Source organism: Maniola hyperantus, chromosome 9, assembly GCF_902806685.2.
Source record: "Maniola hyperantus chromosome 9, iAphHyp1.2, whole genome shotgun sequence".
In the NCBI taxonomy this organism is placed as follows: domain Eukaryota; kingdom Metazoa; phylum Arthropoda; class Insecta; order Lepidoptera; family Nymphalidae; genus Maniola; species Maniola hyperantus.
In genome coordinates this window covers 13,853,494-13,879,631 of record NC_048544.1, presented here as the reverse complement: position 1 = coordinate 13,879,631, position 26,138 = coordinate 13,853,494, and the positions used below count along the sequence as shown (strand labels likewise).

General features: G+C 38.9%; 1 protein-coding gene across 1 annotated transcript in view; it reads left to right on the top strand.

Moving 5' to 3' along the window:
* The window catches only part of schlank (ceramide synthase schlank), a 28,278-nt gene extending 2,372 nt beyond the window's left edge, over positions 1-25,906 (top strand). The window contains exons 3-8 of the mRNA XM_034971838.2: positions 5,698-5,718; positions 20,273-20,494; positions 22,071-22,292; positions 23,000-23,118; positions 24,561-24,705; positions 25,814-25,906. Of these exons, the coding sequence (XP_034827729.2) occupies positions 5,698-5,718; positions 20,273-20,494; positions 22,071-22,292; positions 23,000-23,118; positions 24,561-24,705; positions 25,814-25,906 (822 nt within the window). The remainder of the gene's footprint in view (positions 1-5,697; positions 5,719-20,272; positions 20,495-22,070; positions 22,293-22,999; positions 23,119-24,560; positions 24,706-25,813) is intronic.
* Positions 25,907-26,138: the final 232 nt, after the last annotated feature.

Sequence of the window (26,138 nt, the reverse complement as noted above, 5' to 3'; positions counted from 1 at the left end):
AAAGGCTAGCAGACAGACAGACAGACACTTTTTCGCATCTATAATATTAGTATGGATATATGTGAAAACCTATTATCAGCTACTTAATTTTAAGATTATTAAGATCAATTTAAGCTGTTGGTTTTCCAAAGAAAATAAAATGAAATAAAATATTCGCAAAGTTGTCGGCAGCCCTGCTATGAAGCGAGCGCAGAGCAATTAGAACGGAGAGCATATTATTCAGTACTCAAGTGTAACAATACAGCTAAGACTGAAAGTTGTGTGCAAACACGCGTCAAATGGTGCTAACTAAGTATAAAGTGGAGCAGTAATGCAGGAAATACACCTGTCATTGTATGACTCCACTATCAGAATTCGGAAAAATTAAAGAATGTTTCGGCAAAATTAATTAATAGGGTCTTGGATTGTAGTAATAATATGACGCGATTTTTTGCATAGGTTTAGTTTATAGGGCTAGAATTCATTTTCAAAGTAAATAATTTTAAAATAGGTGATTTTTAGTCATTTTTAAAATAATTAAATATTAATGTCACGCTGTACGGAAAGCGATTATTTATAGCCGCGATTGTATCGCCAATCGCCATGTAGAGATAGGCCCATAAAGTTTGTATTAAAATTTGTGCCAAGGCGAGACTATCGCCGCGATTCTCTCGTCCGTGGAGATAGCGCCTTAGGACTGTAATAAGCGGTTAATATCAATGTCACGCTGTACGTAAAGCGATTAATTATCGCCGCGATAGTATCGCCATGTGGAGATAGACCCATAAAATTTGTATCAAATTTTGTGCCACGGCGAGACTATCGCCGCGATTCTCTCGTCCGTGGAGATAGCGCCTTAGGACTGTAATAAGCGGTTAATATCAATGTCACGCTGTACGTAAAGCGATTATTTATAGCCGCGATTGTATCGCCATGTGGAGATAGACCCATAAAATTTGTATCAAATTTTGTGCCACGGCGAGACTATCGCCGCGATTCTCTCGTCCGTGGAGATGGCGTCTTAGGACTGTAATAAGCGCTCAACCCGGAAAAACAAAGAATTTCCCCGGGATTTTAATAACTTCGCGCCAACCATTCGGGTCAGCGCGAATGTATGGAACAAAATGATTGCCGCCGGCCACAAATTTCGCGATATCACGAGTCATTTGCCGAAATCAGATAGTGGAGCCATACCATACTACGTTTGTATGGCGTACGATACGAGTACACTACTCTAGAGTGTATCTATGTGTTTGAATGTGCATGTGTGTTTGTGTGTATGTAATTGGAATGTGTAGGTACCTACTACCTAAACTAGCGGCACGCTATGATGGCCGGTTTGACGTTTGTCCGCTCATGAAGTTCCGTATTAATTGATAACGACTTTGAAGGAAATAATTGTATTACTTTATTGACGATAGTGATGTGCAGAGATTCATAAATTTTATCGAATGTAGTTTTAGGTTTAGGACTCAAAATTTATTTATTAAATTGATTTCTTAAATGTATACAAGTGTAGAAAAATCAGTTTGCACCATTTAAGGGGTGAATGTACTTGTGAATATGAACAATTTTCACTATGTGGACAAACCTCTGAAATCGCAAAAAAATATCAATAAATTTTTAAAAATGGAATCTAATACGATCGTCACATAGGATCGCTGGCTAGCACAACTACTACCTCCGGCAAACTCGCGTCAATGCTCAATGCAAAACAAAGCAGTTTCGAATTGACGTTGCTTCGAAAAGTATAAACTGTCAGTGCAATGCGATTGTGATATAGTTTTGACCTGGCTTTGGATTTCAAATATTGATACTGCATTACTGTTGACCCTTGCTCGTTAATTTGGACTCTGTTCAAGCCCTTTGTTGTGGATTTCGTCGATATGACCGAACGTACGCAGAGAACTGTTCTAAATAGTCAGACACGTGAGTTCCTAATACGCCTTCGTAACTATTTCGATCGTGAAGCTCAAAATGGAGGGCCAATTTTACCTATAACGTCAGTGGTTGAACGCGTAGCTGATGCGCTTAATATTGGACAACGAACTGTTAGACGGATAACTAAAAAAAAATATGGCGAGACTGGCACAGAAGAAAATAAACTTCACACACCAAAAAAGAGAAAACGAGCAAAACCAGTCGTAGGCATCGATAGCTTTGATGCCGATGCTATCCGAAGACATGTTTACGGCTACTATTTACAGAAGGAGTATCCAACAAGAAAAAAGTTGGTGCATTCACTGAAGGAAGCTGGATTATTCTTCGGTGGGGAAAGTTCTTTAACGAAGATTTTGAAGACCATTGGATTTCGATACAAAAAATGTAACAAACGCAAAATATTGATGGAAAGATTTGATATAGCGATGGCAAGGTATACTTTTTTACGGCAAGTGAAAGAAATCAAAAATTGGCAAAATGTTGTGTTCTTGGATGAAACATGGCTTAATGCTAACCATACTGTAGGCCGTTCTTGGAACGATGACACAGCAGCATCTACTTCCAAAGTTCCTGTAGGAAAAGGATCGCGACTTATAATTTGTCACGCCGGAACCATCAACGGGTTTGTCGAAGGTTCTCTCATGGCTTTTGCGTCAAAAACCACTGGAGACTATCATGAAGACATGAATGGAGAAAAGTTTACTGAATGGTTTACCTCAATGTTGTGTAGCCTCCCTGAACCATCTATTATAATTATGGACAACGCCCCATACCACTCGATGCAAATTGACAAGCCACCTGCCCAATCCCAAAAGAAAGCTGATATCGTCGCATGGCTTCGTAAAAATGGCGTAGATGCAAACATGAATATGTTAAAAGCGGAATTAGTACGTCTTTTAAAAGAAAACAAACCAACCAAGATCCGATACGTCATTGACGAAATAGCATTAGAACATGGGCACAGAGTTATACGGTTACCGCCTTACCATTGTGAGTATAATGCGATTGAGTTGGTGTGGGCTCAAATTAAGGGATATGCTGCAAGACACAATACAGAACCCCCATTTACCACAAAAAAAATGCTAAAATTATTAGAAGAAGCTTGTGAACATGTGACTAAAGGAGACTGGGAAAAGGTTGTGAATAGAACTGTTAAATTAATAAGGGAAGATTATGAAAGAGATGTGAAAATAGATAATATTATAGAAAACGAACATATAATTATTAATGTATGTGATGATAGCAGTGACGACAGTGAAAATAGTAGTATGGACGAATCTGATTAATTATGGCCTTTTGTGGCACCTTTTTCGGTATCTTTTGTATTCATATGTTTCTTGTGTGCATATAAAGTATGTATATTCATTTTCGTTCAAATATTCAGTTCGTTCAAATAAATTAAATAAACATATACATTTTTGTTTTATTAAACCTATTTAATCAGGTACAAAAACAAAACTTAATTGTTTTTTGTTCGAGAATAAATTGACATTCCACATCACTATTGTAATGTGTCAAACCGGCCATCATAGCGTGCCGCTAGTGTAGTTGGTGTGCCTTTACGTGTGCGAAGTGATAATAATTAACATTAGCAATAGAACATTAGTCTACTGATTGTTTCCTTATAGGGAAACAATCTGTATTAGTACCCTTATTATAAATGCCAAAGTGTGTTTGTTTGTTGGTTTATTGGTTTGTTGGTTTGTCCTTCAATCACGTCGCAACGGATCGACGTGTTTTTGCATGGGCATAAAGATCTGGAGAGTGACCATAGGCTACTTTTTTCCCGGAAAATCAAAGAGTTCCCATAGGATTTTTAAAAACCAAAATCCACGCGTACGAAGTCGTGGGCTTCAGCTAGTATGTATAATAAAGGAAAAGCTGACTGACTGACTAACTGACTGATCTATCAACGCACAGGTCAAACTACTGGACGAATCGGGCTGAAATTTGGCATGCAGATAGCTATTATGACGTAGACATCCGCTAAGAAAGGATTATTGAAAATTCAACCACAAAGGGGGTAAAATAGGGGTATGAAATTTGTGTAGTCCACGCGGAAGAAGTCGCAGGAGTAAGCTCGTGTCTGATAAAACCAGATAAAACAAACATAAACATTATAATTAAATTGATAACCTATAATCGTGTTATACCTGCCGTACAAAATAAATCTGAACGACGAATGAGGAGCTGGCTAGCAGAACAGTGTAGACGCTACTGATCAAAAACCGGCCAAGTGTGAGGCAGAATCGCGCACTGAGGGTTCCGTACTACAATCGTATTTTATCGACATTTTGCACGATAAACCAAAAACTGTTATGCCTAAAAATAAATAAAAATTTCGGCTACTGGATACAAACTTAAATTCATTTTTAAGCAAAACGGACTAAAACTGTATCTAAAATTGAGTCCAGTTCGTGATTTTATGATTTCATAGGTTCGACGCCCGGCAGAGAAAATTTGGGATTTTATAAATTCTAAATTTTCTCTGGTCTGGTCTGGTGGCGGGCAAATACGTGCCGCCAAGCGATTAAGCGTTCCGGTACGATGTCGTGTAGAAACCAAAAGGGTTTAATAAAAACTGTCATACCTCTTTCAGGTTAGACCGCTTCCATCTTAGACGGCATATCACTTACCACCAGGTAAGATTACAGTCAAGGGTTGACTTGTACCTGAATAAATAAAAAAATTGCAATTTACACCGTTTTTTAGGCAGCTCCTCAAATATATTTTGAAACTGTCAGCTGATGAAGCTAAAATTCTTGTCAGTTTTTCAGCACACATTATAATTATTGTACCTACGTGTGGATTGCAGTAAATTATGCATTTTATTTAGTGGAGTAAGGCGCAACGCTTACCAATGGAGTGGAGTGGAACCGATCTTCTTTCCGAGCGTCTTTTCCGATAACAACTTAAACTGCGAAAAATAGTTTCAGAGTTAACGTCAAAAAATATGAGAATTTAGAAAAAAATGGTGTTTCTAAAAAAATTTGCTACGTAACCCCAAACTAAAAACTAACTATACGTAGGTCGTAGCCAGTGGCGTGCACAGGAGTTCAAGCCAGGGTATGCATTTAGGTATGAACTTATTTTACGGCAGGTTATAATGAAAAATAAGCATTGATTTATTACAATGAGGGTAAGCAGTGTGTTTATGCTTCTATGAGCTGCACGCCACTGGTCGTAGCATTACTTTTTAAAAACATTAGTTTTGAAAATTTTCACATTTTTTTGCGATAGCTCAAAGGCTTTTTAGATATAGGACGGCAAAGCGAAGGATTAGTAATAGGTTCCGTTTGGCACTCTTTTGTCACGTAACCCTGAAAAAGACGCTACGTGGCGCCTCGACACCACTCCACTCTGCAGCTATGCGTTGTGCCTAAATATATGTCTGGCTTATGTAGGTATAAACTATGAACTAATGCTAATATATATATATGTAATTGTTTAAATTACATTTTTAATGCTAAGTGTAATAACAATAATTAATTAATATGTACAGTACGCGGCAGAAAGTAATGTACATCGACCTTTAAAAAAAGGTAGCGGTTTTGAAGAGTCTGAGTCTGTGTCGTTGAGACCGACAAAACGTCATATAGATTATAGGTATGAGTGAAAGAGACAACGCTCTACAAAGCAGAAATGTCATTCTAACGGCCGATGTACCTCCTTCACCTTCCTTCGATGTTCTTCTTTTCTGCCGCGTACTACAATATTATACTGTGTAAGTGACTAGCTTGCTAGTTTATCATCTAACTGTGCTTCGTTTCTTTTCAGTTGTATTTGAGCAAGGATGAGGTAAATGTTGCACTGTTTTATGTAGATAACTTATAGTAGAAGTAGTTTAGCGCTTATGCAAACATTGCTTATTACCGCCTTAGGCTGCATGCCCACTGGTGCGGAGGAGAGAGGAGCGGAGCGGAGCTGTGCAAATATTAACCAATAGAATTGCATAAAACTCTCGCTCCGCTTCAGTGGACAAGGATTTGCGGGCTAGTTTAAAAAATGATACATTTTAACGCGGAACCCGGAAGCTGATATTTCGCGTACCAATTGTCCGCCGCCAGTAGCTCAAATGACTCGTCGCGTGCTCGCAACTCCGCTCCGAATTAACTTTCTCGCTCCGCTCCGCTACCTAGCTTCGCGTCTATGGACAGATACAGTCCGCAACTCCGCTCTGCATCACTTTCTCGCTCCGCTCCGCTACCTAGCTCTGCACCAGTAGACAGGTAGCCTAATACAGAAATGCTTGAAGAGTGTCTTCGGAGCCCGCACACAAAGGAAGTTTGATTCCTATGAATACTACATAGAGGGTGCCCGCAGCTTCGAATTAATTTTTAAATTAATATCGTGACAAAAGTAACCAATGTCCGTCCATAGGATGGAAGCTCTGTACCAAATTTCGCCAAAGTTGGTTAAATCTCAGGAACTTTTCGATAAACTTTTTTCCCCCCTCCACTATTTTACCACCGAACCGCAAGACGTCGGGCGAGTTTCCATCCTTATGTCGTCGACATTCCATCTACACGCATGAAACGTTTTGCGTCATCATTCCTTATACGCGTGGCTAAGGTTTGGAACACTCTGCCAAGATCTGTGATAATATGGGTATTGACTTCTCAATAATCTAATTGGTCGAAGCGCACAAGTCTGCTTCACTCGGCACGGCCTTAGTGGAAACGCACCTTTAGAGTTACACAAGCTTTCAAAGCTTTGTAAACACCATTTCATAAATGATCTAGTTTAATTGTTATGGTTTTGTAAATTGAGAACGCGAGGGAACGCGCCCCTATAATATATGTTGGTAATAGTGATATTTGACCCTTTTTAACCTTATAGTACAAGAGCTAACATGATGAACTTTCTCTTAGAAAGCATATATTATATACTATTTCCCAGGTATTTTTCCACAAGAAATAAAAGAAATTTGATTTGAAGGTATAAAGGTATTTCATATCCTAACGGTCCGGATTAAAAGCGAGCAAGCAAATAGCAAATTCAAATTATTTATTCAAAATAGGTAAAATGTCACGCTTAGGTACTGATGGTCAAAATTGTTAAAAAAGTTAAAACTAAAGTTACGAGGGTTCCAAACGTGCCCAAGTCTGAGAAGAGCCAACAACAAACTCAGACGAGTATTCTTTTTATTATCACAAGGGTTACTCAGATTTTCTTTCCTTTCAAAGAAGACGGGTGCGACCGCAATGCTGTCGCAATGCGGTTCGGAAATAAACATTTCCATTAATTATACTCTATTCTGAATTTATATGTATACCTATTATCATCATATATCCTACAGGCGACAATTTGCTTTCAAAGGCATTAAACCAGTATAACTCAGCTTGATACGTTGAATATGAATATTTATTTATCACAAAAATCCTTACATCTCTACATAGTATAAAATAAAGTCGCTTCCCACTGTCTGTATGTATGAACGCGTAGATCTTTTAAACCACGCAACGGATTTTAATGCAGTTTTCACTAATAGATAGAGTGATTCAAGAGGAAGGTTTATAGGTATAGTTTAATATTGGTTTGTGTTAATTTGTTGAAATATGACGATATTTGAACAAAATGTCGGAAGAAATCAAGCTTCCATCGAAAATTAACAAATATTACGCGCAACAAAACGAGACGGAGGCGGCGGTGGTCGCATTTATATTATAATATTAGTATGGAAGTGACACTACATAAGTATCTACACTGCCATCCATGCGAAGCTGGGACGGGTCGCTAGTTTGACATAAATGGTGTTCTGGTCCCTAAACTAGGAGATCCCGTATCTTAGGGGCCAGTGCCTTCCCATACGTAGTGGTTGTACTTAAAATTAATTAGTTACAAATAAATAATATTCTTTAAATTGTTTAAAAAAAAAAAAATGCGTAAATATTTAAACAAAAACACGTATTAAACATTTTGTCTCAGCAAACGACGCAGTCCGGCACTCTGAATTGTTTAAATTATGATTTTATGATGATTGGTCGTCATTGCGCCATTTAAAATTATTGAAGGCGTAATTTTTAGAGCCTGAACAGACCTCGCACCGACAAGCGCAACGTTGGAAATCTGCTGGATTCAGGTGTCGCAAGACTGCCGTGTGGAAGGCCCTCCAAGAGACCTATGTCCAGCAGAAAACGTTAACAGGTAGCCTACCTATAACTAGCCACGGTCGAAGTCTATTGACTCTGGTCTGGACCAGAGTCAATAAAGGTCTTGAAATGAAGTGAGTTTAGAGAGTCGAGTAAAGAAAAGTGGAGAAACCTTGAGTAGGTGAAGCTGAATGAAGGGGCGATGAAGTGACTCTTATGGCGTGGCACGTTAAAAAACCGGCCAAGTGCGAGTCAGGCTCGCGCAATGAGGGTTCCGTACTACAGTCGTATTTTTTCGACATTTTGCACGATAATTCAAAAACTATGATGCATAAAAATAAATAAAAATCTGTTTTAGAATGTACAGGTAAAGACCTTTCATATGATACCCCACTTGATATAGTCACTCACTTCGAAAGTTGAAAATACTAATTATTAGTTCATGACCACAATTTTTTTTTGTGTGATCTAACCCTAGATTCACGGTTTTCAGAATTTTCCCCAAATGTCATGATTCTAGGTCAACGGGAAGTACCCTGTAGGTTTCTTGACAGACAGACGGACAGACAGACAGACAACAAAGTGGTACTATAAGGGTTCCGTTTTTCCTTTTGAGTTACGGAACCCTAAAAACGGTAGAGGTAGCACGTTAAAAATCTACGTAGGACAGATACAATTTCTTAGAGCCGGGGGCATAGATTTAAAACCACTTTTAACTGATATTTTTTCAATCAAAAGCACTATAAACCAATATTTGGAACATCTATCGAAGCTATGTGCGACCAGGCGTAGAAATAATTGTCTATATCGACAGGCCGTGTTACTGTTTGTATTACCATCTAGCCATTCAGCTAAGTGTTCCTAATTTAGCCACGCAAGCGGGCCACGGCCGACGCCAGGCGAACAATTCCGCTTTATATGTCCGATTATGTGTCATTAGGATCTTTGGTTAATGTTATGCTTTGAGAGAGTCTCATCACAAAAAGCTGAAGACCAACTCTTTCACAGTATAAACTGTAAAGGCGTGACAGACAACACGAGATGCGTGCCGGTAGGATGTGTTAAAGGTAAGTAACACGATGCGTTGCGTCGGCGTTGCAGCGCCTGACCGGTGTCGCTGCGTCATCCTCCGTAGAAATCGCTGTACCATGCCACACGATGCGGAGCGGGTGCACACGATGCGTTGCGGCGGCGGTGCGGCACCGGAGCGATGTCGCTGCGTCGTCGTCTTACATAGAAATATCTGTGGCATGTCACAGGGTTCATGATTTCTCGAGCTTATCATTTTCGCGGGTCTCGAGAATTCTTGAGGCTAATTTCTCGGGTCTTCTCGGGTTGTCGAGAAATTTACATTTACGTACGCATTTGCATATTCTTCGGTTCCAATAATGCGATTAATCAACAAATTCAGTGGTTTCCTCTCAAATAAAAGTACCAAAATAATTATAAGACTTTTATTGACAGTCTTCAACATTATTAGCTTCTTTTTTTAAAGAAAACTAAATAAATAAGCTATTCTGACATTTGTGACTTATACATATATACAATTACAGCACAAGCACAGCATTTAAAAGAAAAAAAATCAACTTAAAACTTCTAGCTTCTTTCTTTTAAACAAAACTAACAATAAACAAAAATTTCAACATGAAAACGTTAACCTTATCCTAACTTATAATTAAATTACAATCACAGCACCATTTTTGGCATGTTATTTAGAAAAAAAAATGAAATGAAATTTTTGCATTTAAAACAAACGGCAAACGCAAATCGTTTTATTTTATAATTTCATAGACTCAAATATGATTTCTCGAATTCTCGAGTTTTCTCGAGCTTGATTTCCCGGGAACAAAGCCCAACGATTTCCCGGGAATTCTCGAGCCGAGAATTCCCGGGAAATCGTTGATGAACCCTACACACGATGCGCTTCGGCGCCGCACCGGACTTGCAACCACCGAGACGAGGCGCGGAGGGGTGAATGCGTTGCGACGTCGGAGCGGCACCGCTCAGTTGTTTTTATTAACAGCCTGTCCAACGCTGCTACGGCGCCGCTGCGACATAACAACGTTGCGGGGCCGCACCGCTCGTGTGCCCGCTGATACGGTGAAATCTTTGCGGTGCGGCGTCGCAACGCATCGTGTGCCCCTAGTCTAACGACGTCGTGCGGCGCCACACCGCACGCGCAACGGACTTGGGACCAGAGAGATGAGGCGAGGAGGGGTGGTGCGTTGCAACGCTATACGTTTGCCGGAGGGGCAATGCAGTGCCCGAGTGTGTGTGCCAGTCCTCAAATCCACAGCGGTGCGGCGCCGCAACGCACCTGAAACGCATTGTGTAGCCGCAGTCTTAAGCGTCATTTACGCCAGAGCCGCATTACCGTGTAATAATTTAAAATGTAGCAATAATAATCGTCGGCAGATTGTCGTATAATTTCTAATTCTACAGCACGATGTTGACCCACAGTGAGATACAATGTCTAGTACCTATTACAACTTCTAGAATGTAAATGATGTCTCACACTTAGGATGGGATCTATAGAGCGCACTCTGACTTAGCTTAGACTTAAGACAGAGTTAAAACGAGACAGAGCTATATCTCTCACATAAAACTGTCCCGTTTTAACTCAAACTTTAGTCTGTGATTGTGTGTTGTGATTGCATGTGTTCGCAATCACAATTTAAGACAAACACGAATATGTGAACTAATTTTAAATTTTATGAATATTGGTATTTTCAACTGTATTTTAAACAAACCTTTAAGAGCATTTCGGCAATTAAAGTATGAATTTGTGAGTGATTCTTTAAAATTGTTATAGTTTTAGGTTTTAGGGTCTATGTAGTTTGATTTTAATTTAATTTGTAATGATGGGGCTGGCATATAATATGTAGATCATCTGTAAAAGCCCCTTACTAAATATGTCAGATAAAAATAAAATAAAACTTCTAGAAAACGAGCTCGCTACCACCATGCTGTGTCTCTAAACCAAACTACTTAATGGAGCATTTTAAAAATTCGAGCCATAAAGATCTAATCAAAGGCCCTATTTTTATAAACGGTTCCAATTATAGTATGGGTTTCAATCTACAATTGACGCAATGGTAAATGATAATCAGTACGATCATAGTACAATGGCGTCTGCTTGAAAACAATTGACTTTTCAACTGATTGTATGCCATTGAATTCCTAAGGGCTAGTTCAGGCATGAAAATATCGTCGCAGATGTAAATCGTGTAGACCGTCTCTCTCTCTCTGCGCCGAATTCCTTTCATATTCATTTCATTACTAGCTGATGACCGCGACTTTGTGCGCGTGGATTTAGGTTTTTAAAAACCACGTGGGAACTCTTTGATTTTCCGGGATATAAAGTAGCCTATGTCACTCTCCAGGTGTACTAGCAACCATGCAAAAAATCTTGTTGGTCCGTTGCTCCGTTGCGACGTGATTGAACGACAAACCAACAAACCAACAAACAAACACACTTTCGCATTTATAACATAGGTAGTGATTCATTCGCCGACTTGGGTCAACATTGATATCAATGGACTAATATTTAATTGAATTTCATCATCATCATCATCATGATCAACCTATCGCCGGCTCACTACAGAGCACGGGCCTCCTCTCAAGAGTGAAAAGGGTTTGGCCTTAGTCTACCACGCTGCGGCCAAGTGCGAATAGACTTCATACTCCTTTGAGAACATTATGGAGAACTCTCAGGCATGCAAGGTTTCCTCACGAGTCCCGAATCAGGATGTTTTCCTTCAACGTTAAAGCTTAGCCCGGGATCGAACCCCCGACCTCCGATTAGGAGGAGGCGTCCTAACCACTAGGCTATCACAGCTTGTAGAGTGCGCTTAGCATAGATCAATCATTTTTATTGCAATTTTGTGTTAAAGGTCCAAACGAACTTACGCTACGGTTAGTGCGTTTGTATGTATGTACGTACGTACACCGGTTTTTTTACATACCTCCATTATCACTGTGTGATTTACAGACAGACAGTCAGGGTAGTTTTCATAGTTTGTGTAGAACTACGGCCTAGATAAATGTTTACAGTATCTACTCCAAAACTCATGTATGATCTTAAATAGTGAGTTAACTTAGTCGGCCTATTAGTTTGAAAGCAATTTTAACTTTTGATTAGTTAAGGGCCCTCTATCACTTGAACTATGAAATTCTAAGATTTTGAGAAATTGTGAGGAATACATGATGAAGTTTACCATAGTATAACTATGTCGAACAAACATACAAGTATCCTATCTTACACTTTAATGAAATAGTTATTATCACCACTAAACCATCTTATAAATTAACAATTTTGACTATCAGTAAGCGTAACATTACTTATTCTGAATAAATCATTTGACTTTGACTTTAACTTTAAGTTGGCATTAGGCATGAGCATACAGTAGTTATGTGTACCTTATAGTGTTCTTATATGTTTAAAGTTTAAGTTGACATTAGGCAAGCGTATGCAGAATTTTGTAGTACCTAAGCTACCTGGCTGCAGACTTTGAGCCGTGATCTAGTTTCATAAGCACCTGCAATTTAGACTTTCAGTTTTGTTTTCAAGAGAACCTATAGGATATTTCCCGTTGATCTAGAATCATAAAATTTAGCAGGTAGGTATGTCTTATAGCACAAATAAAGGAAAAAATCCGAAAACCGTAAATTTGTGGTTACATCACAAAAAAAATAAAATGTGTTCATGAACAAATAATTAATATTTTCAATTTACAAAGTAAGATAGCTTTACCACGTGGGGTATCATATAAAAGGGCTTTACCTGTATATTCTAAAACAGATTTTCATTTATTTTTATGCATAAGTTTTTGATTTATCAGGGAAAGTGTTGAAAAAAATACCCAAGTGCGGAACCCATCGGTGCGCGAGTCTGACTCTCACTTGGCCGGTTTTTAGAGTTCCGTAGTAAACAAGGACCCTTATAGTTTCGCCATGTCCGTCCGTCTGTCTGTCCGTCCGTCCGTCCTCGGTTAATCTCAGAGACTATTAGTGCTAGAAATCTGTAATTTGGCATGGGTATAAATATTAATCACGCCGACAAAGTGGTGAAGTAAAATTTTGATACATATTTTTTTTTAGGGTAGCTCCCCTACATAGGCTACATGTAAAGTGGGGATGAATTTTTTTTTCTCGTCTACCCCATAGTGTGAGGTATCTTTGAATAGGTCTTTTAAAAATACTGTGGGTATGGGAACATCATTTTTCGATTTCTAGATCCGTTTGTAAAATATGATGTTTTATAGGGCTAATTTTTATTAGAGTCAATTGTCCCCCCCCTGTTTCTATACAACATTTAAACAAACTTTTTTAAACCGCGGCCTACCATAGAATTCATTAAAAAAGTGTGAAAAAAACACCTGAAAGGCGGAGGCGCTCACGAAACTGGGTCGTCAGTCATGGCCTGCTGTGGTTCGCGCGATAATTGGACGCGCTATGACGCTCATTGTACTAAATGCTGGCCTGATTTGTTCGACGCGTGCTTTGAGAGTGAGATCAAGGAGTCAAATAGGCTATTATGAAGTAACTAGCTGACCCGCCCGGCTTTATTCCTGTGGAATTTCTTTAAAAATTCTTCTCCCTTAGCATGTAGGTATGTGGGGGTTTTTGTTATGGATAGAATTGACAAACTGATATTTCCCTTCGATAGCTGATTTATTGATAATCCATAGGTCACTGGTTCAATCCGGTTCGAAGGACCAAAAATGTAAGGGGTTGTTGATACTGATAAAATTGATAAACTGATATTTCCCTTCGATAGCTGATTTGTTGATAATCCATAGGTCACTGGTTCAATCCGGTGACATATGGATTATTATAAACTAGATGATGCCCGCGACTTCGTCCGCGTGGATTTAGGTTTTTAAAATCCCGTAGGAACTCTTCAATTTTCCGGAAAAAAGTAGCCTATGTCCTTCCCCGGGATATAAGCTAACTCTGTACCAAATTTCATCCAAATCGGTTGAACGGTTGGGCCGTGAAAAGCTAGCAGACAGACAGACACACTTTCGTATTTATAATATTAGTATGGATAAATAATACCTTTACGGTACCTACTGTGAGTCAGGGAATTTGACCAGTGACCATGCTGATAAGATTCCTCTATCAGATGATACGCTAAATGCCTCTGATAACGAATTATTAGTACTGAAAGGATTTACTACTTGAACCTATCAATAACCTATAGTAGTTAAGTACCTACTTATTACTTACCTATCGTGGTCCCGAGCAACAAATTATTTTATTATAGCTAATACACAATTATGTGTTTTTTTTTTATATTGTGCTATTAAAAAGTAATTTATGAGCATCTAAATATATAAAAGGAAAAGGTGACTGACTGACTGATGTATCAACGCACAGCTCAAACTACTGGACACATCGGGCTGAAATTTTGCATGCAGAATAGCTATTACGACGTAGGCATCCGCTAAGTAAAGATTTTTGAAAATTCAACCCCTAAGAGGGTGAAATAGGGGTTTGAAATTTGTGTAGTCCACGCGAACGAAGTCGCGAGCATAAGCTAGTTTAAACATAAAATTCAAGTATATATCAATATAAACGCACTGCGGTTGTAGAAGCTATGGAAACCGCAATACTTATCTACTATGTTACAATAATATAAGGTCTATTTTAAAACTATTATAATAACTAGCTGTCCCGGCTAACTTCGTACCGCCTTCAGACGATTCTTTATTTTTTTATACTTACAATTATTTTTTACATACACTACGTACATTCTAAAACAGATTGTTATTTATTTGTATGCATAATAGTTTATGATTTATCGTGCAAAATGTGGAAAAATACGACTGACTAAAACTTAAGTCTGAGCAAAGTCAGTGCCTACGTTCGACGTACGCTCAACTACGCAGCCGAAGTTAGAACTGTCATCTCCTTCTTAAGGTCGATGTACATTATTTTCTGCGGCGTACTGTACAACATTATTTCTTCTAGAGCGGCGCACCAGAAGAAACCAAGTTTCACATTGCCCTAGTAAGCAACCTCTACGGATCGCAACCTGTAGGCCAAGAGATACTCCTGAACTTCGCCCGCCACATCTCTACTGCGTACAAAATCGGCGAACCCAGGCATAAGAGGCGCTAAACACCGTCCTACATTTCATACCCAACCAGGACCTATATGACGTTTTGTCGGTCTAAGTGACAGGGACAACGCTCTACAAATCTGCTATCTCCTTCGAAATGTAGATGTACATTACTTTCTGCCGCATACTGTACCTACTTATAGCCCTCGTACGACGACTGTATCTGATTGAAATGACTTATCTCCACTGCAAATATAGGTTAATTGCCGCAGACACAGATAGTAGAAAGATTAAACTGATAATTTTAGTATTTTCATAGTAGATTTTTTATGATTCCTATATGGGTAGTAAATAGGTACATAGTATATTGATAGAGCCTTTTAGTGTTATAATAGTACATTATGGTACAAGTTTGTAATGTTGGTGATTAACGCTGAGGCGCCATTGAGACCCGAGCCGTTAGGTGAGGGTCTTAAGATAGCCGAGGACGGTAATCATCAATACACACGTGTATCATACGACGTTTTTCAACACACTTGTGAAGAAAATAATACTAAAAATTTATTTGTACTATTGAACACGATCTTTTTTGTATCGAAACTTTTTTAAGAACAAAGAGCAACATCAACCAATAAAATAAAAAACAAAAATATTAACTCTATAACTCGTGAATAATAGCAATAAAAAGTTTGATTATAGATATCATTGAACTTTATTAAGAACAAAGCAACTCAACCAATAAAATAAAAACTATATACCTAACTCACTTGTGAATAATAGCAATGAAAAAGTCACAGTTTGATTATAGGTGTCATTATGTGCCTAATTCCGGTGAAATTAGAGAACCACTTTATGAGCATGTGTGTTGAAAAATATTTAGTGTTATAAAATTGAAACTCTGAGGAATTCGCTTTATAAAACCTAAATGGCTGCGTTCTAAAAAAACTTGGAAGAGATCCCTAAAGAAGAGTGGGCTCACTGCTTCAGTCAATGTTTCCATCGCACGCGACTATGCTTAGAAAGGAACAGTGACTACTTCAAGCTCGAGTCAGACTCTCACATGATGGGTTCCGTACCATAATGGACGATACTAATAATAATACAAGAAATACATATTCTTACATTATTTGCACTGGTGAGAGGCTTCGCCCGTGGCTAGTTATCACCCTACCGGCAAAGCCGTACCGCTAAGCGATTTAGCGTTCCGGTACGATGCCGTGTAGAAACCAAAGGGGTATGGGTTTAATAAAAACTGCCATACCCCTTCAAAGTTAGCCCGCATCCGTCTTAGAGTGCATCATTACTTACCACCACAGTCAAGGGCTACCTTGTATCTGAATAATAAAAAAATCTATCAAAATTTCAAATCCCTACCTATTACGGTTCATAAGATACAGCCCGCTGACAGACAGGTGGACGGATGGATAACGGAGGCTTAGTTATAGAGGCCCGTTGGCACACTTCGAGTACGGAATCCTGAAAAACAATAAAAATTTACAATGGACCAAAAGCTGTATGGTGCAACATGCAGCATGCGAAATGCACCGCCCGCCCTCCCACTGCTAAACATGCAGGAAGAAGCAACCACCAGGCAAGCAATACGCACCTCCACCACGCAGCACCACACAAATCCAAAACACACTCGACGCACGTTTCGCCCCGACACCGGAGCATGCTCAGGAGATGTCGTAGACCTTACAATGCACAATTGCAAATTCAGCGGATTATAGCGAATTAAGCTTTTGGTTCATTGTATATCATGGACTTCCGCAAAGTAACGCCTGCTTCTATACAACGAATTTTTTTTTACCGTGTAGTATTATGTTTTTTTTCTTTGTAATTTTTTTTTTTTTTTTAATTTAAACATCATTCCGCTTATGATTTTTTGAAAACTTTCAGTGTGACGGTATGCTGGGATGACTGTTTTGTACGGTTCACGCACTCTAGTTGAAATCTATAGAGCGTGCTTTGACTTTGCTTAGACTTAAGTCACTGTTAAAACGAGACAGACTTGTGACAGCGGTATAGCGCTGTCTCGTTTTAACATTGTCTTAAGTCTGAGCAAAGTCAAAGTGCGCTCTATAGATCTCAGCCTAAGGCTGAAATCTATAGAGCGTACTTTGACTTTGCTTAGACTTAAGTCATTAAAAATACTATCTGTCCCGGCTTTACTCACGTGTGTAGTCGACGTTAGCCCGACTAGTTTCGAACCCATACGGGGTCCTTTTTCAAGGGACAAGGGGGAAGGGTGAGTAAAGCCGGGACAGATAGTATTTATAATGGAAATCACTCACGGTAGTTTAAACACTTACGTCACTATTAAAACGAGACAGATTTATGCCAGCTATATAACGCTGTCTCCTTTTAACCGTGTCTTAAGTCTGAGCAAAGTCAGAGTGCGCTCTATAGATCTCACCCTAAGGCTGAGATCTATGTGCGCACTCTGACTTTGCTCAGACTTAAGATTGAGTTAAAACGAGACAGATTTATGTGAGAGATATAGCTCTGTCTCGTTTTAACTCTGTCTTAAGTCTAAGCTAAGTCAGAGTTCGCTCTATAGATCTCACCCTAATATTCTATCTCTATTGGCTCACGGGGTGTTCACGCGCTATCTAGCCACTATAATATGTATTACCAACACGAAAAGCTCATTTGTACAAAATATGGGGCAGTATGTAGCTAATATAAATTTGATCAAACATCCACTAGTCGGTATCGCCACTATCACATTCCCAGAGTTATTGATTGATTGATAAACCGAGCTGATAATTTCGGTCGAAGTTATTTTGGATATTTTTCTTTCTACTCATTAAAGCATTCTCTTTTATTTGAAACCAAGTCGCAATAAAACATTTTTAATTGCTGAATTTTTTGGATTTTTAAAGTTTTCGAACTTTTCTGGCTTAGTTTTCGTGCACCGAGGGTTTCGTACTACCTACAATCGTTTTTAGGGTTCCGTACCTCAAAAGGAAAAACGGAATCCTTATAGGATCACTTTGTTGCCTGTCTGTCTGTCCGTCCGTCTGTCAAGAAACCTACAGGGTACTTCCCGTTGACCTAGAATCATGAAATTTGGCAGGTAGGTGGGTCTTATAGCTGGCTTTAGGGGAAAAATCTGAAAACCATGAATTTAGGGTTAGATCACACAAAAAAAATTAAATTGTGGTCATGAACTAGTAATTAGTATTTTCAATATTCGAAGTAAGATAACTATATCAAGTGGGGTATCATATAAAAGGGCTTTACCTGTTCATTCTAAAACAGATTTTTATTTATTTTTATGTATCAGAGTTTTTGAATTATCGTGCAAAATGTCGTACGGAAAAAAAAATACGACTATAGTACGGAACCCTCAGTGTGCGAGCCTGACTCGCACTTGGCTGGTTTTATTTTAAATATTATGTAATCACAAAGTCACGGTTTTCGGAATTTTTTCGTTTACTTGTGCTATATGACCTACCTACTTGCCTTTCATGATTCTAGGTCAACGGGAATTACCCTATAGGTTTCTTAACAGACACGACAGACAGACAGACAGACAACGAAGTGATCCTATAAGGGTTCCTTTTTCCTTTTGAGGTACGGAACCCTAAAAACAATGCAGAATGCCTATAAACATGAAATGACATTGTAGCACGATCGCCCTTTGATCTGAGGCGGTGTAAATATGATACGTCAGCTTTATATTCCGTTTTATATAGTAATTAACCTAAAAGCATAAACTATCAGGACAGGCTGATGTCGAAATGACTTTACCATTTCCCTGTTTAGTATTTTACGAGATATATTTCGGAGAGTGTGCCGAAGAATTTTTCACCCTTCTACTATCGTACCGCAAGGCATCGCCAAGGTCTGCACCCGTACGTAGTCGAAATTCCCCGAATACGTACGAAGCGATTTGCCTCCTCATTTCTAATTCGAACCGCCAAGATTTGGAACACCCTTCCAGCATCAGTTTTCCCACCGAATATGGGTACCTTCAAGACAAGAGTGAATAGATCTTCTAGGCAAGCGCGCTCCATCTTAGGCTGCGTCATCACTTGCCATCCAGGTCTGAATGCAGCCAAGCGCTAATCGATAAATTAAAAAATATATATTTGTGAGATCGAAAACAATAAACTTTTTGCCTGGTATAGGCTTGAAAATAGCATAAACTAATGGTTTTTAAGCTTATTTCGTGGTTTAACGATGTACATATTTTAATATAGATAACGGGTACATACCACGATTAATTACATTTCAAAAACATACCTAACCATCATCGTCATTTTGGGCTTCGCTGCAGTGAGGTATAAAAAAGTTTATTTTGCTCAAATCAAATAAAGCAGATACCAATTTTATCTGATTTTACCATGCAAAATTCAACTCAGTTGTGTAGTAGTTAGTGTAGTACACGCGCAAGAAAGACAAGCAATATGCAAAACTATACCTCCAATACTCCTATCTGACACCGGACCATCATCAGAGACAAACCTCTCGCACTGCCAAGGGTCACTGTTAGATATCTCTCATAGAGATATGTGCTTCCCTGTCCACTTTTGCTCTCTTTTTCTCTTTACTGTAAATGTTTTGGGTACAAAAAAAGACTGCAATAGATAAAATCACTACCCATATTGTAATTGCGATAGGTACTGTGTTTGTTTGTTGGTTCGTCCTTCAGTCACATCGCAACAGAGCAACGGATCGACCTGATTTTTGCATGGGTGTAGTAAATAGTTAAAGACCAGGAGAGTAGCATAGGTTTCTTTTATCCCAGAAAATAAAGGAGTTGCTACAGGATTTTTAAAAACCTAAATCCACACTGTCGAAGTCATCGACCATCAGCTAGTTGGTTAATAAAGTTTGTAGTTCCCGGTAAATCATAGACTAGCTTATGCTCGCAACTTCGTCCGCGTGGACTACAATTTCAACTTTTCATTTCGCTTCCTTAGCGCATGCCTACGTCATAATAGCTATCTGCATGCCATATTTCAGCCTGATCCGTCCAGTAGTTTGAGCTGTGCGCTGATAGATCAGTCAGTCAGTCAGTCACCTTTTCCTTTTATATATTTAGACTTCCACAAATGAACACCTGTTTCTATCCAAAACTGAATTTGAATTTACTGTCTCTAAATCAGGACCACAGATCACAGTTTTGAATCTTAATGCACTGCACAAATAACAGTCAATAGAGAGGTAACCTTATTCCTTCCAGATATGCGCGCTAGCAAAGCAGTTAGATATGTCCGAGAGGCAGGTGGAGCGCTGGTGGCGGCTCCGGAGAAGCCAGGAGAAGCCGTCCAAACTCACCAAGTTCTGCGAGAACGCGTGGAGATGTACCTTCTACTTCTACAACTTCTCCTACGGCATGTTTATCCTGTGGGACAAAGACTGGCTGTGGGACATCGACCAGTGCTATATTGGATATCCTCATCAGGTAAATTTAGAGAATACGTGGGGATGTACCTTCTACTTCTACAACGTCTCCTACGGCATGTTTATCCTGTGGGACAAAGACTGGCTGTGGGACATCGACCAGTGCTATATTGGATATCCTCATCAGGTAAATTTAGAGAATACGTGGGGATGTACCTTCTACTTCTACAACTTCTCCTACGGCATGTTTATCCTGTGGGACAAAGACTGGCTGTGGGACGTCGACCAGTGCTATATTGGATATCCTCATCAGGTAAATTTAGAGAATACGTGGGGATGTACCTTCTACTTCTACAACTTCTCCTACGGCATGTTTATCCTGTGGGACAAAGACTGGCTGTGGGACATCGACCAGTGCTATATTGGATATCCTCATCAGGTAAATTTTGAGAATGCATTGAATAGAATGATGTGGTGATGAATTGAGTTGTTTAAGTCCCGCAGATTGCTATTGCGGTAGAACCATGTCTCATTAACATCGAAATGACTTAATTTTGACGTCAGCCGAAATAAAAATATACCATCAGCTCGAAACTTCAGTCTAGTGCTGACTGCTGACTGACGTCACTAAAATGGCGGCTACGCGCATTAGCAATTTGCGAGACTTATACCTTCTACTGGATGTTTGTCCTGATGGACAAAGACTGGCTGTGGGATATTGACCATCCTCATCAGATAAATTTAGAGAATGCGTGGGGAGTTGTACCTTTTGGCTTCTATTTCGATGAGCTTTAGAGCGTTTCCCAGTTCCCTTATTAAAATATCATGATCGCTTGTAAAATATACAAATAAATTAAATTGTGTTAAAGAACCAAGTAGGGTTTTGCTTCTGTCTGTCTGGTGAAGGAATGTGATGTACTAACACTTATATCTCATAGACGGTTAAAATTTAGCGCAAGATAAACGCCGTCTAGCGCCATCTAGTACATGAGCGAGAAATCAAACATTTTGCTGCAACCTGATAACTGATTCCACTTTCCTTTAATTTTTAACCGACTTCAAAAAAGGAAGGGGGTTCTCAATTCGTCGAAATCTTTTTTTATATTTTTTTAATATACTATAAGATTTTTATTAATTTGACTCGTTTGTAAGTATGTACCTAACCTATATTGTTATGTAGTCAAAGTTCTGATGACTAGTTTTTCGGTTACTTTTCAATGTCTGATTGAAAATACACGACCGTTTTGACTAATTTCAGATACCTTATTCCATCCATACGTCTATTATAAATGCGAAAGTGTGTCTGTCTGTCTGCAGACTGCTAGCCTTTCACGGCCCAACCGATTTTGACGAAATTTGGTACAGAGATAGCTTGCATCCCGAGGAAGTACATAGGCTATGTTTTATCCCGGAAAATCAAAGAGTTCTTGTGGGATTTTTAAAAACCTAAATCCATGCGGACGAAGTCGCGGGCATCATCTAGTTTCACATACTCCTGAAAATATTAAGTTCTCGACTAATTTAGTTTAATAAGAATTTGTCGAATTTTCTGACAGATCGTGTTAGAGTAGAACTATAACGGTTTTGTTTATGATCGAGAAAGCATGATTTAAAATTTTCATCCAGTCTCTTTCTAGGGCATCTCGAGCGACATCTGGTGGTACTACATGATATCTGCCGCGTTCTACTGGTCGCTGACTATATCCCAGTTCTGGGACGTGCGGCGGAAGGACTTCTGGCAGATGTTCGTTCACCACATCGCCACCATAGCGCTGCTGTCGTTCAGCTGGGTGTGCAACTTGCATCGCATCGGGACATTGGTGCTGCTGCTGCACGACTGCACTGATATATTCTTAGAGGTAACTTTTTTATCTTTGCCAATTTGCTACCAGTTCACAGTTTAACCAATTGTGTTAGAACTTAACACTCAAGACGAAGGTTTTGAGTTTTCCGCAGAGAAAGAGCAACCGCCGAGTTTCTTGCTGGTTATTCTCGGTAGGAACGGCATTCCGAACCAGTGGTAAATTAAAACTACCCGACCGACGATTCGAAAACGCTTGTAAAAAGTTTACTTCAATAAAACATATTCTATTCTATTCTATTGCAGTACAAGGTAAAACATAGGGCACAAAATGATACCCTCACAGAATACTAATACTCCTCTGACAATATTTTTAGGGTTCCGTACCTCAAAAGGTACTTTTTGATCACAGTAACACACAAAAATATATAAAAAAGATATAATACCTAATTAAATAAATAACGACTATTGAAAATGAGATAAAAAAAAAATAGTTATATACAGTAAGTATATACGATTTTATTAATATAAGTCAGAATATTAATTAAATCGTGTACCTGCCTAAAAAAACTCAATTTATTTAAGTCTACACCATAAAAATAACCTCGTCATCAGTGTGAAACTATCCAGCAATTTCCATTACAGTCCTCTTGGAAATTGTTGGCGTGCGGCCAGTAAAGACCCGATAGCAGGCCTCTGTAGTAGACTGTAAAGTAGTCAATTACGAGCAAGTGGAAGAAAAATAAATTCAATTTTTGATTCCAGGCAGCAAAAGCGGCGAAGTATGCGAACTACCAGAAGTTGTGCGACGCTATATTCACAGTGTTCACCGTGCTGTGGATCGGGACGAGGCTTGGCATTTATCCGTTTTATATTATTTGGAGGTATGTACCACGTCTGATTTTGATGATGATTTGATTCTTACATTTTTCTTCGCCACGATCATGATTTACTGTGCTTTACTGTGCATACTTGGTGGTGTGGATAGGTTTATGGATGCATTTTTAATGGAGACGGAGCGAGCGCAGTAGACAAGAAACCACACCCTGAACTATGAGTATGTTTACTAGTTAATTGTGTTTTATATTTTCATATTATTATATTGTAAAGCTTGCTTAAATTATTTGGTCTCTTTAAACGTACTGTTATAAATTTATAATTAATAACTATTTAAGTAATCTGTGAAACAAAATTGTAATCATATTTGGCCTTATTTTTAGTCTGTTATTATGTAAAATTATATTGTATGTATCGCTGTTGATTGCAAATAAACGAATAAAATAGAATAAAATAGCGCGCATGTTTCAGCGTTTCGTTAACATACAGTAGACGGCAAGAAATATTGTACATCGACCTTTAGAATATGATTTCGGCGTTGTCTCTGTCACTCATACTTCTGTGACGTTTTGTCGGTCTCAACAACAGACAACGCTCTACCAAACCGCTATCCCCTTCTTAAGGTCGATGTACTATATTTCCTGCCGGGTGTAGTCTCTTTCTTTTGGTCCTTCGAGCCGGATCTATACTTATAACGAGTCTTCTATGAAACACCTATGTAGGACTTACACTAAAATAGATCTTATACGAGTACGCTGAAAGACGTGTGTCATAAAAATGACAATTATTTTTTGTACTAATTCCAAATATACAACAATATTATGCCATGTATAAAAAAGTATTTGCAGTCCCGTGCATTGCTGGAACGAGCTGCAGGTCAAATCCACGCTCTTTTATCAATAAAACTAGCTTATGCTCGCGACTTCGTCCGCGTGGACTACACAAATTTCAAACCGCTATTTCACCCCCTTAGGGGTTGAATTTTCAAAAATCCTTTCTTAGCGGATGCCTACGTCATAATAGATTTCAGCCCGATCCGTCCAGTAGTTTGAGCTGTACGTTGACAGATCAGTCAGTCAGTCAGTCAGTGAGTCAGTCACCTTTTCCTTTTATATATTCAGATGTATAAATGTTCAAATCAATATCTGCCCCCCAATTGTGTAAGAAAAACGTATTCATCGTTATCGTATTCGTCAACAAATTCTGCCCTTTGATTGGCTGTGAAAAAATGTAAACAGCGAATCAACCAATCAAAGGGCAGAATTTGTTGACGATTACGATAACGATGAATACGTTTTTCTTACACAATTGGGGGGCAGATTTATTTTGTACGGCCGGTATAACACGATTATAGGTTATCAATTTAATTATAATGTTAATGTCTGTTTTATCTGAATTTTTTGACGATTACGATAACGAATACGTTTTTCTTACACAATCGGGAGGCTGGGCAGTGAGGACTTACCATTATTTTCTTTTTCACCCCCAGCACGTCAATACGGGCGCCGATGCTACTGCCGATGTTCGCGGCGTACTATATCTTCAACTCGCTGCTTTGTCTGCTTCTCGCGCTCCATATGTTGTGGACGTGGCTCATACTGCAAGTTGCCTACAAATCCATTAATGCTGGCAAGGTAAGTATTTTTTTTTTCGTGCTTGTTGGCATTAGCATTATACAATATTACAAGTTGTTATAGAATGTCACAAGATCAAGAACTGGCTATCCTAGCTAGATTTTTAGATCTGTGTTAAGGACTTTTTCAGACGTTGTTTTTTAGGGTTCCGTACCTCAAAATGAAAAAGGGAACCCTTGTAGGATCACTTTGTTGTCTGTCTGTCTGTCAGAAAACCTATAGAGTACTTCGCGTTGACCTAGAATCATGAAATTTGCAGGTAGGTCTTATAGCAGACATTCGGGGAAAAATCTGAAAACCGTGAAATTGTGGTTACATCACACAAAAAAAATTACTAATAATTAGTATTTTCAATTTTCGAAGTGAGATAACTAGATATCAAGTGGGGTATCATATGAAAGGTCTTCACCTGTGCATTCTAAAACAGATTTTTAATTATTTTTATGTACAATAGTTTTTGAATTATCGTGAAAAATGACGAAAAATACCACTGTAGTACGAAACCCTCGTTGCGCGAGGCTGACTCGTATTTGGCCGGTTTTTTTGCATGGGTATAGTTAAACACTTCAAGGGTGACATAGGATACTTTTTATCCCCACGGATTTTTAAAAAAACCTAATTCCACGCAGACGAAGTCGCGGGCATAAGCTAGTAAAAAAATAAACAAGAAGTTTAATTTCAAAATGGCCGCCATGCAAATTGAAAACATTTTAAAAAACTACATAGGTAGTGGCACCGATTCTAGTTTTAGCACGCACTCGCGAACCTACTGTTTAAATTTGTATTGTGCACTAAAATTTAAGAGTCTTTAAATGTGAAAGTCATGTTCCGTTCCTTTTTTAGCATTAGTAAAAAGAAAAGGATGCAGATACTCTAAATTTAGTTTAGAGAGAGACTAGAGAATCGGGGCCAGTGTATAGTTGTACAATGGTATGGAACCCTTCATGTGCGAGTCCGACCGGTTTTATTCGGTTTTATTACTAGTAAATAGGTATTTCGGGATTTTCGGAAATTCCATACCCGTATGGAATTTCAGAAACTCCACTTGAAAGATACCGCGAGAGGTCCGCTAGTGATAAACAATAATTTGACGTATGAACTGTTTCAGATGGAAGGCGACATCCGCAGTTCCAGCTCCGACTTCAGTGACAGCTCGCACCAGTCCAACCACAGTACACCCAACAGACATAACAAAAAGTAAGTAGGTACTGCTTCTTTTAACCAGGCTACGAAAGGACTTTTTTTTTTTTTTTTTAAAGAATATTAGCCATGTTAAATGACTAATATTCCCCTTTCCTCTCCAACTAAGCGTCAGGCTTGTGCTAGGAGTAGGTACGACAATAGTGCAACGGGCGGGGTTTGAACCGTCGACCTTTCGGTTTTCAGTCCACTCCTTTACCGGTTGAGCTATTGAGGCTCTCTATAGTGCTAAG